Source organism: Symphalangus syndactylus, chromosome 21 (genome assembly GCF_028878055.3).
Source record: "Symphalangus syndactylus isolate Jambi chromosome 21, NHGRI_mSymSyn1-v2.1_pri, whole genome shotgun sequence".
Lineage (NCBI taxonomy): Eukaryota > Metazoa > Chordata > Mammalia > Primates > Hylobatidae > Symphalangus > Symphalangus syndactylus.
The window spans coordinates 50,155,602-50,168,017 of NC_072443.2; the positions used below are offsets into that span (position 1 = coordinate 50,155,602).

At 36.5% G+C, this 12,416-nt stretch overlaps 1 protein-coding gene across 1 annotated transcript in view; it reads right to left on the reverse strand.

Annotated features, from left to right (window-relative positions):
* The window catches only part of TXNRD3 (thioredoxin reductase 3), a 52,492-nt gene that overhangs the window by 9,700 nt on the left and 30,376 nt on the right, over positions 1-12,416 (reverse strand). Inside the window, exons 10-12 of the mRNA XM_055260223.2 lie at positions 11,706-11,798; positions 4,785-4,861; positions 4,072-4,228 (exon numbers count right to left, since the gene is read on the reverse strand). Of these exons, the coding sequence (XP_055116198.2) occupies positions 4,072-4,228; positions 4,785-4,861; positions 11,706-11,798 (327 nt within the window). The remainder of the gene's footprint in view (positions 1-4,071; positions 4,229-4,784; positions 4,862-11,705; positions 11,799-12,416) is intronic.

A 12,416-nucleotide genomic window follows, 5' to 3' on the forward strand; every position in this document is an offset into this window, starting at 1 on the left:
AGCACATGGCATTCCTCATGGAGAATCCGTGCCCAAACCTCTTCATCTGAACACACTTATGCAAAAACAACTGCAGAAATTCAGAATGTGGGACATTCTACAAGAAAAGTAACCTGGATTCATAAAAACGTCAGAGTTAAGAACTGGAACAAGACAAGGATGCCCACTGTCACCAGTCTTATTCAACACAGTACTAGAAGTCCTAGCCAGAGCAGCCAGGATGACAAAGAAATAATGGGCATCCAAACTGGGAAAACAGAAAGTGAAACTGTCCCTCTTTGCAGACAGTATGATCTCATATGTAGAAAAACCTAAATATTCCACCAAAAATACTTAAAACTGATAAAGAAATTCAGTGAAGTTGCAGGATACAAAAATCAACATACAAAAATCAGTAGTGTTTCTATACACCAATAACAAACTAACTGAAAAAGAAATCAATAAAGCAATTCCATTTACAATAGCTACAGAAAATAAAATAAAATAAAATATTTAGGAATACATTTAATCAAGTAGGTGAAACCACTGTACAATGAAAACTGCAAAACATTGGTGAAAGAAACTGAAGAAGATACAAAAACATAGAAAGATATCCCATGCTTATGGATTGGAAGAATTAATATTGTTAAAATGACCACACTACTCAAAGCAATCTACAGATGCGATCCAATCTCTATCAAAATACCAATGACGTTCTTCACAGTAGTAGAAAAAACGATCTTAAAATTTTTATGAAACCACAAAAGAAGCCAAATAGCAAAAGTAACACTGAACAAAAAGAATCAAGCTGGAGGCATTACACTACCTGACTTCAAAATATACTACAAGTTATATAGTACCCAAAACAGCACAATAGTAATATGAAAACAGACACACAGACTATGGAACAGAACAGTGAACCCAGAAATAAAACCACATATTTACAGCTAACTAATTTTTGACAAAGGAACCAAGAACATACATTGGAGAAAGGACATCATCTTTAGTAAATGGTAGTGGGAAAACAGTATATGTAGAAGAATGAAACTGTACCTCTATATCTCACCATGTGGAAAAATCAATTCAAAATGAATTAAAGACTTAAATACAAGTCCCCAAATTATAAAACTACTAGAGGAAAACAGAAGAAATCCTTCTGGACATTGGTCTAGGCAAAGATTTTATAGGTAAGACCTCAAAAACACAGGCAACAAAATGAAAACAGACAAATGAGACTATATCAAACTAAAAAGCTGCTGCAATCAGCAAAGGAAACAATCAACAGAGTAAAGAGACAACCTGTAAAATGGGAGAAAATATTTGTAAACTATCCATCTGAGAAGGTACTAATATCCCTATACAAGGAACTCAAAACAAATCACAGCCAAAAAAAAAAAAAAGAATCTGATTTAAAAATGGGCAACGGATCTGAATAGATGTTTCTCATAAGACATACACATGGGCAACAAGTATATGAAAAAATGCTCAGTATCACTAATCATCAGGAAAATGTAAATTGAAGCCACAATGAGATACCATATCCTGGTTAGAATGGCTATTATCAAAAAGACAAAAAATAACAAAGGCTGGTGAGGATGTGGACAAAAGGGAACTCTTACATACTATTAGTGAGAATGGAAACTAGCACAGCCACTATGGAACACAGTATGGAGGGTCTTCACAATACTAAAAAAAGAACCCCCATATGATCCAGCAATCCCAGTACTAATATTTATCCAAAGGAAAGAATCAGTGTATCAAAAAGATATCTGCACACCCATATTTATTGCAGCACTATTCAAAATAGGAAAAAATGGACTCAACCTAAGCATCCATAATGGACGACTGGATAAAGAAAACGTAGTATATAAACACAATGAAATACAATTCAGGCATAAAGAAGAATAAAATCTGATCATTCACAGCAACATGAATGAGCCTGGAAGACATTGTATTAAGTGAAATAAGTTGGGCACAGAAAGACAAATACTGCATGTTCTCACTCATATGTGGGAGCTAAAAAAGTTGATCTTATAGAGGTAGAAAGTAGAATTGTGGTTATTAGAGGCTGGGAGGGGCAGGGTAAAGGGGAGGATGGAAAGAGGTTGGTTAATAGACACAAAATTACAGCTAAACAGGAGGAGTTAAGTCCTAGTGCTTTACAGCACTGTAGGGTGAACATAATTCACAAGAATTCATTGCATATTTCCATAAATATGTACAATCATTATGTGTCAACTAAAAATAAAAGGAAAAAAGTCAGTGTCATAAAAAATAAAAAACAAAGGCAAGGGGACTGTATCAGATTAAGAGACTTAATCGTCATAAGAGCCACATGTACTGTGCAAATCAAAACACACACACACACTCTTGGCCAGGCGTGGTGGCTCACGCCTGTAATCCCAGCACTTTGGGAGGCTGAGGTGGGCGGATCACGAGGTTAGGAGATCGAGACCATCCTGGCTAACACAGTGAAACCCCGTCTCTACTAAAAATACAAAAAATTAGCTGGGTGTGGTGGCGGGCGCCTGTAGTCCCAGCTACCTGGGAGGCTGAGGCAGGAGAATGGCATGAACCCAGGAGGCAGAGCTTGCAGTGAGCAGAGATCGAGCCACTGCACTCCAGCCTGGGCAGCAGAGTGAGACTCAGTCTCAAAAAAAAAAGAAAATCACACACACACACTCTTAAGGAACAACTGAGGAAACTGAATATTATAGTACTTTCGTTGAACTTCTCAGATATGGCAATAGAACTGCAGTTACGGAGGTAAACATCCTTGTACTTAGGAGATATATGTTGAAGTAGTTAGAGACAAATGTCATTGATGCCTGCCACTTCAAAAAGTGGCAGCAAAAAGCTCAGCAAAAGAAAAAAGGAATATGAACTACACATACACATATTCAGAAAAGGAGAGACAGAACAAAAACAGCAGGATGTGAACAACTGGGGAATCTGGGTGAAAGGTTCAATATGGGCGATTGTTTTACTACTCTTTCTGTCTTTTGACATCTTTCTAAATAAAAAGTTGGGGAAAATAAAGGTCTCAACAGATCCCTACTGCCTAGAGAAGGCCCTATCAATTCTTTGTGGCAAAGATTTTTGATGATCTGGCACCAAATTAGTTTTCCAGCCTCCTTCCCAATTGTACTTCCCTATCACCCACTACTCTGTCTACACACATTCCAAAATGTTCTATTGCACTGTGTTTGGGACAATTTTTCTTTGCATGAGATGGTACACTTAGCATTCCTGACCCCACCCACTAATGCAGCAGGGCCCTTCCCCAGTCATCCGTCTCCTGCCAACTCCATCACACGGCCACAGATCTCCTGATGGAGCTGAGCAGTACTTCCCCAGCTGAAAGCTCCTGGGACACTATTCATAATCCTTAGCACAAGCCAAGCACTACAGGTCTCTGCGTTCTTAGCCGAGTTATCTGCCCACCTGAAGAGTCCTTTGCTTCCTCAGTTTTAAATTACTCATCCTATAAAGCTCATCCCAAATATTTGATTTAAAAATCTGAAAAGTGGAAATCCTCTGTAGAAATAATCTGATTCACATCCTTGGCTTTGCAGATAATGAAACTAAGAAGATCCTCAGAAGTTAAACAACCTGACCATGTTTACAGGCCAAGTGGGCACTGAAGCCAGGACCAGAATCCTGACTGATGCCAAGAGCTCCTATGCTATTACAGTGCAACAGTCCACTTATGAAGGCTTTCCCCCTCCCTGCAGCTAGAATTAAACCATCCCTTCAGTGTCCCTAGAGCAACCTGCTGACAGCACTCTGGCACACAACCATACTCTGCCTTCTGCTCAGCCTGTGCCTGCCTGACTCATGATCCCACCTACCTGGTAAGCCCCTGGGGCTGACCATGGCCAGTGCTTTGTGTATCACCTAGCACAATATCTTGCACACAGTGGACACTCAAAAAATATTTATTTTAATCCATTAGTAAATAGTAAGTCTACTGCAAATTATATCTCTGAGGAACCCTTTACTTGGAAAACAAGCACACAAGTTTTACTTGTATTAGTTTTAAAAATCATAATCTTGATCAAGATATTACCTCAAAAACAGTAAGAAACTTACCTTTTCTAAAGAGGCCCCAAAAAGTCTCCGAGCTAGCAGCTTGCCTGACTGTATGGCGACAGGAGTGAGCTCTGGCTTATCTTCCAAAATATCCCCAACAGCATAGACATATGGCACATTGGTCTGTTCCACATCATTTACAGGTATTTTTCCACTCCTATTAGTTTTTGAAATGGGAAAAAATATATATTACAACTCACTCTACACTGCTGGCTAATACTATTAGCCAAAAGACTAAAACATAGAGAAAAGACCTCTCTTAAAACTCACGCACCTCAGGATATCAATTATACATAAGGTCAATGACTTAAAGTAACAAAGGTTTCTGTAGCTCCAAAAGAAAATATCTCTGGTGAAACCACGGGCATTTCCTGGATGCCAAGGATATCTGCAGACTGCCTCCACAGACTCACTTAGAGCTTTGGAATTTATCTCTTTCCCTGACCAAGGACATAAAGATATGCTCTAAATCACAGACATTAGATGACTATATCTCTGCAATTATTTCTTAAAGTCATTGTTTAATATATGAGCTTTTCAAGGCATACAGTAAGAGTTACTGATTGATGAAGAAATTGATTATAAAGAGCTGGCACTGAACTTATAAGATAAATTAAGACATATCTCAGAAATTAAATGAGAATTTCTTAGAGGTGATCTGCAGAAACCTGTTGCTTTGTGCAGCAACAGTACAGTGATCCCAATATACTTACTTCTCATTAATTTTGACACCAATCTTCTCCAAGCCTATTTTCCTTGTACAGGAGTCACGACCAATAGCTAACAAAACCTGCATTTGGAGAGAAATCAAAAACACAAATTATCCATATCAGGAATGAAAGAGGGAACATCACTATAGATCCTTCAGACATTAAAAGGGTAATAATGGAATATTACAAACAATCTATGCCAATAAATCTGACAGCTTAAGGTGAAATAGATTCCTTAAAAGACACGACTTACCAAACTTCACAAGTCTGAAAAGTCTACAGGCTAAATTATGTCCCTTCAAAATTCATATGCTGAAATCCTATCTCTAAGTACCTCCAAGGGTGACTATATTTGGAGACAGAGCCTTTACAGAGGTAATTAAGGTAAAATAGGTCATATGGGTGTGCTTTAATCCAGTATGACTGGTGTGCTTATAAGAAGAGGACATGGGCAACACAGACCAAAGGATGACCATGTGAGGACACAAGAAGACAGTCATGTACAAGCCTAGGAGAGAGGCCTCAGAAGAAACCAACCCTGTCAATACCTTGATCTTAGACTTCCAGCCTCTAGAACTGTGAGAAATACATTTCTGTTGTTTAGGCCCGCCGGTCTGTGGTACTCTTCCAGAACTGTGAGAAAATAAATGTTGTTTAAGCCACCCAGTCTGCGGTATTTTGCTATGGCAGCCCTGGCAAACTAATATGTCCTATACCATTAAAGAAACTGAATTCTCAACTTGTAAACTTCTCATAAATTAATTCCAGACCCAGAGAGCTTCTATAGGAAAGTCTATGGAATACTTAAGTAAGAAATAATGCTAATGGTACAAAAACTCTTCCAGGAAAGAAAGAGGAAAAGGGAGTATTTCCCAACTCCTTTTTTATGAGGCCAGTATAAGCAGCTGACACCAAAATCAGACAAGTGCTTTAAAAGAAAAGAAATCCACAAGCCAACACTTCTCACGAATACAGATGTAAAATCCTTAATGAAATGTTAGCAAGTCAAACATAGCAATATATAAAAAGGATAATTGTTTGTGACCAAGTGAGTTTGTCCCCAAAATGCAAATTTGGTTTAACATACAAAAATCCATCAATGTAATTCATCATATTAACAGAATAAAGGAGAAAACAATTCAATCATCTCAATAGATGCAATAAAGCATTTCACAAAATTAAACACTCTTTCATAATTAAAATCTTCAGAATAAAAGAAAAGACAATTTTCATCACCCGATAAAAGGCAAGTGTAGTAAACTTACAGATCACATCCTGGCAATGATACAAGACTCAATGCTTCACCCCTAACACCAGGAACCAGACAGGCATGCCCATTCTCACAATTTCTAATCAACACTGTATTGGAGGTCTTAGCCAGTGAAACAAGGTAAAAAAAAAAAAAAAAAGATCAAAGACATGCAGACTGGAAAGGAAGAAAAAAAATTGTTTTTATTTGTAGATATGAATCCTAAGAAGCTACAAGGTCAATATAAAAATAAACTGTATTTTTATATACTACCAACCATTTAAAAATGCCATTTATGTTAGCTTTAAAAACATGAAGTATGTTTAGCAAAATACATGAAAGACCTCTAGAGCCCAATGATAAAACATTGCTGAGAGGAACTAAGGAATACACAAATAAATGGAAAAACATATGAGGTTCATATGTTGGAAAAATCAATATTGTTAAAAAGTCAGTTCTTCCAAACTGACGATGGAAAAAAGACAATTCCAGCCACAATCCCAGCAGACTTTTGTTTCTAGAAATTAAAAAGCTGTTTTTAAAAGTTGTATAGAAATGCAAACAATCTAAACAAAATTAGAGGACTCACTCTACCTGATCTAAGACTTACTACTGAGCTTCGGTAATCAAAACCATGTGGTACTGGGGAAAGGACAGACAAATGGTCTATGGGAAGAGTACAGAAATAGACCCACAGTTAAATGGTCTTTCTTTTTTTTTTTTTTTTTTTGAGATGGTCTTGCTCTGCTGCCCAGGCTGGAGTGCAGTGGCATGATCTCGGCTCACTGCAAGCTCTGCCTCCCGGGTTCATGCCATTCTCCTGCCTCAGCCTCCCGAGTAGGTGGGACTACAGGTGCCTGCCACCATGCCTGGCTAATTTTTTTGTATTTTCAGTAGAGACGGGTTTTCACCGTGTTAGCCAGGATGGTCTCGATCTCCTGACCTCGTGATCTGCCCGCCTCGGCCTCCCAAAGTGCTGGGTTAAATGGTCTTTCACTGAAGATTCCAAAGCAATTCCATAGAGAATGGGAAGTCTTTTCAACAAATGGTACTGGATATCCATACGGAAAGAAAAGAACTGCACAGTGAAGCACGTATGCTCTATATAATCCATAACACATGTGATGAGGTAGAAAATAAAGTGGCTGCAGATCTAGAATGTGGCTGTGGAGTGCTTAGTCTTGGAACTGCAATGTTAGGAGCCAGGTTGTATGTTGGATTTGACATAGATGCAGGTGCACTAGGAATATTTAATAGGAATGTGGAAGAGTCTGAATTAACATATGCTGGCATGGTTCAACGTGATGTGTGCTCATTATCTAATGGAATGTCCAAGTCGTTTGATACAGCAATTTTGAATCCTCCTTTTGGGACCAAAAATAATAAAGCAACAGACATGGCTTTTCCAAAGACCGCTTTGGAAATGGCAAGAACAGCAGTATATATATTCCTTTTTTTAAAATTATACTTTAAGTTTTAGGGTACATGTGCACAACGTGCAGGTTTGTTACATATGTATACATGTGCCATGTTGGTGTGCTGCACCCATTAACTCGTCATTTAACATTAGGTATATCCCCTAATGCTATCCCTCCCCCCTCCTCCCACCCCACAACAGGCCCCGGTGTGTGATGTTCCCCTTCCTGTGTCCATGTGTTCTCATTGTTCAATTCCCACCTATGAGTGAGAACATGCGGTGTTTGGTTTTTTTGTCCTTGCAATAATTTGCTCAGAATGATGGTTTCCAGCTTCATCCATGTCTCTACAAAGGACATGAACTCATCATTTTTTATGGCTGCATAGTATTCCATGGTGTATATGTGCCACATTTTCTTAATCCAGTCTATCATTGTTGGACATTTGGGTTGGTTCCAAGTCTTTGCTATTGTGAATAGTGCCGCAATAAACATATGTGTGCATGTGTCTTTATAGCAGCATGATTTATAATCCTTTGGGTATATACCCAGTAATGGGATTGCTGGGTCAAATGGTATTTCTAGTTCTAGATCCCTGAGGAATTGCCACACTGACTTCCACAATGGTTGAACTAGTTTCCAGTCCCATCAACAGTGTAAAAGTGTTCCTATTTCTCCACATCCTCTCCAGCACCTGTTGTTTCCTGACTTTTTAATGATCGCCATTCTAACTGGTGTGAGATGGTATCTCATTGCGGTTTTGATTTGAACAGCAGTATATTCTTTACCCAAATCTTCAACTAGAAAACATGTTCAAAACAAAGCTGCAGAACGGAAAATCAAGACAGATGTTATTGCAGAGCTTCGAGATGATCTGCCAGCATCACACAACTTTCAGGAAAAGGAATCAATGGACAGTGAAATGGACCTAATTCAGTTTTCTCTTCAAAAGCCTCCAAAACCAAAAGCAACTTAAAATCTAATTTAAATGAATTCCAATAAAATGAATGAGAATTAATTTGTTTACTAAAAAAATTCAAGGTAGATTATGGACTTAAACATAAAAGCTAAAACTATAAAGCTTCAGGAAGGAAACAAAGGGATACTTTCATGACCTTTGGGTTAGCAAAGATTTCTTAGAGCACACAGAAAGCATGAACCATAAAGTAAAATACTAATAAAATTGAACTTCATAAAAATTTAAAACTACTGTTAACCCAAAGATACTACTAAAAAATACATAGGCAAGTCACAGATGTGAAGAAAATATTCAAAATACATATATCTGAAAAAGGAATATGCCCAAGATATATAGAAGCCCTGCAATTCAATAAAAATTCAAACGATCCAACAAAAAAGGGCTGAAGACTTGAACAAACACTTCAAAGAAAAGATACATGAATGGCCAATAAACACATGAAAATTGCTCTACATCATTAGTCATCAGGGAGATGCAAATTAAAGCCATAAGATACCTCTACACATCCACTAGAATGGGTAGAATGAGAAAGCCAGATGCCCCTAAAAGTCCTAAGGGTCTGGAACAACTAGGCCTTCACATATAGCTGATGGAAATACAAAATGGCATAATCATTTGGAAACTGTTTGGTAGTTTCTTAAAAAGTAAAAACCATTCCACGATCAAGCAATTTCACTCCTAGGTATTTGTCAAAGAGAAATTAAAATATATGTTGGCTAGAAGCAGTGGCTGATGCCTATAATCCCAGCATGGTGAGAGGCCAAGACAGGAGGATTGCTTAAGGCTAGGAGTTCAAGATCAGCCTGGACAACCCAGTGAGACCCCAACTGTAAAAAAAAAAAAAAATTAGCCAAGCATGGTGGCATGTGCCTGTGGTCCTAGCAACTAGGGAAGCTGAGGTGGGAGGATCATTTGAGCCAAGGAGTTGGAGGCTGCAGTGAGCCTTGATCTCACCACTGCACTCCAGCCTGGGTGACAGAGTGAAACCATCTCTCTCTATATGTCTCTCCATAGAAAGCTTTCTACAAAGAATCTTCACAGCAGTTTTAATCACAATAGTCCAAACTGCAAAGAGTCTAGGTATCTACCCACAGGAAAATGAATAAACTGCTACATTAATAAAATCTATACAATAAAAAGAACTACTGATGCACACAACATGGATGACTCCTAAAAACATCAGTCTGAATAAAAGAAGCCAGATACAAGGAATACATACTGCACAATTCCACTTATATGATATTTAGAGGCAAACCAAACAAAATGAGTCTATGGTGACAGAATCAGAACAGTGGTTGCTTGGGGTCAATGACTGGGAAAAAGCACAGAGCACTTTCTGGACTCACAGAAATGTTCTGTTACCTAAAGGAGTGTGGATTACATGAACGTGGACATCTGTCAAAACTGACTGAACTGTACACCTAGGATCTGTGCATTTCACTACATGTATATTATACCTCATTACAAAAATAATTTACAGTTAGATATTATGGACAACTTCATACCAATACATTTGAAAACTCAGATGAAATGGACTAATTCCTGGAAAAAAATATAACTAATCAAAAGTAAATCAAGGAAAAAATAAAAAGTCTTAAAAGTCCTTTGACTATTAAAGAAATTAATCAGTGGTCAAATATATCTCCATAGAAAATTACAGGTATAGACAGTTGCATCAGTAAATTCTATCAAACATACAAGAAACCAATTCTAATGTTACATGAACTTTGCCAGAAAACAGAAAATGAGGAAACATACTCCAGACTTCTTTCATGAGCAGGAATACCTTGATACTCAAACCTAAAATTAAAATGTTCAATATGTAAAAGGAAAATTACAAGCCAATATGATTCATAAATATAAATGCATAAATTCTAAATAACAAAGTCCAACATTACCAAGTTGGGTTTATACAAAGGATACAAAGTTGGTTGAATATTAGAAAATCAATGCAATTCAACAAATTAACATCAGATTAAAGAAAAAATTCATCATCCACAGCTGCAAAAGAAACACTGTTATAATTGAACATACGTTTCTTCTTAAATATACAAAACAACATAAACAAAAAGACACTTAGGAAACAAAAAATAGAAAATGAGCTCCTTAACTTGATTAACAGCATATAAAAAAACCCTACAGAAAACATTGTTTTTTAGTGAAACATCTTTTCTTTTGGTATTGTAAATAAGACAAGAGTGCCTGCTATTGCCATTTCTTGTCAGGACTGTACTGGAGGTCCTAACTAATGCATTTATACAAGAAAAAAAGAGAAAACCAGTAAAAAGGAAGAAAAAAACTGTTATTATTCACAAATAAATGTGCACACAGGAAATCTGAAACAATCTAAGGATAAATTTTTCAGTAAGAGTTTAGCAAGATTACTGAATACTAAATCAAAACACAAAAATGAGCAGCATTTGTATACACTAGAAACACTTAAAGATAGCAACATTTTCAAAAAAATACCATTTGTAACTACATATAAATTACATAAGTATCTAGTAATAAATCTAACAGATATTCTTGATCTCTAAGGAGAAATGTATTAACTTTGCTGGGAATCATTAAAGAAGATCTAAATTAATGGATAGATATACCATGTTCATGGGTGGGAAGACTGCATATTGCAAAGAAGTCAAGTGTTTCCAAATTTTCCTATATATCCAATCCAATCCTAATCAAAATCTTAATAGGGTTGATTTTTGGATTTTGGTTTTGTTACATGTTTTTTGGCTTTGTTGACGTTCTGTACATTGCATTTTTTTAACTGAAAAAATTTCTACATAAAAAGAGTATATAAAACATAAATGTATAGTTTCTGTCAAAACTATAAACTAATTACAAAAGAATTGTTGGCCTCCAAAGTATTCCATGGGTTATTTCACATTGTTTGGAGATTTTGTACTGTTTGTTTTTGAGAAAGAAAAATAGCTTTGTTGTTGTTTTTCATTATAAAATACATTCAATATTTATTGCAAAAATATTCAAATTAAGAAATGTATAAAATATCTAATTTTCCAAAAGTAAGCACTAATAACATCTGGATATATGTGCTTCCAAATTTTACGTACAGTCACATACACTCATATTTTACCATGGTATTCCTCATGCATTACTAAAAACTCAAATGTCAGTAGCCAAATTATCTTCTATGATAATGCTCTTACAAAGAATAAAAAAATGTAAAAAATGTTAATCCTGGTATAATCTTCCCATAAGTTTCATTTCTGTTAATTTAGGAGTGTGTTCAATAACTTAGTAATGACAAAAAAACTCACTGTGTTATAGACTCCTTCAATTGTTTCTGTTCCTTCAGTGGATTTAGCCAACACTTTCAGCTTTCCAGGTGAACCTTTCTCCAACTGTTGAACCTAGTAAGAATGAAAAGTGTAATGATGCTATCTAAATATGACAAAAAAGAAACACACGAAAGGGTGTACACTGGTATGTTTGTGTACATTTGTGTGTTTGGTGGTGGTACATATAATAGGTGTTAGTATAGTTAAGGTTTCTGGATAAGGCAGAAATAGAGAAAAGTGGACTGTCACAGATACATTTTGGAGGTAGAAATGAATTAATGAATTAGTTGAGATTGGAGGGAGCAAAAAAAGATAAATTAAGGGGTATTCCTAGATACTGGCTTAATACACTGTGTTAAGTACAATTTACTGAGTACTGAGATGGGCCAGAAAGATTAGCAGGAAAATATTTAGGTAAAAAAATCTAGAGTTTCATTTTTGTCTTGTTAAGTTTGAAATGCTTATGAGGAATTCAAGTGGCAATTTCTAGTAGGCAATAGTAAAAATGAGTGTGGAATTCAGGAGAGACTCTTAAATAGGAGATATAAGTCTGAGAATCATTAGCATTTAGATAATGTTTAAAACTATGGGCCTAGAGAAGATCATCCAGGTAATACAAGTGCACAGAAGTGAAGAGGGGCCCAGAGGAAAACAAATGGGTGCAGGAGTCTGTAGGTTGAGTAGATGTAG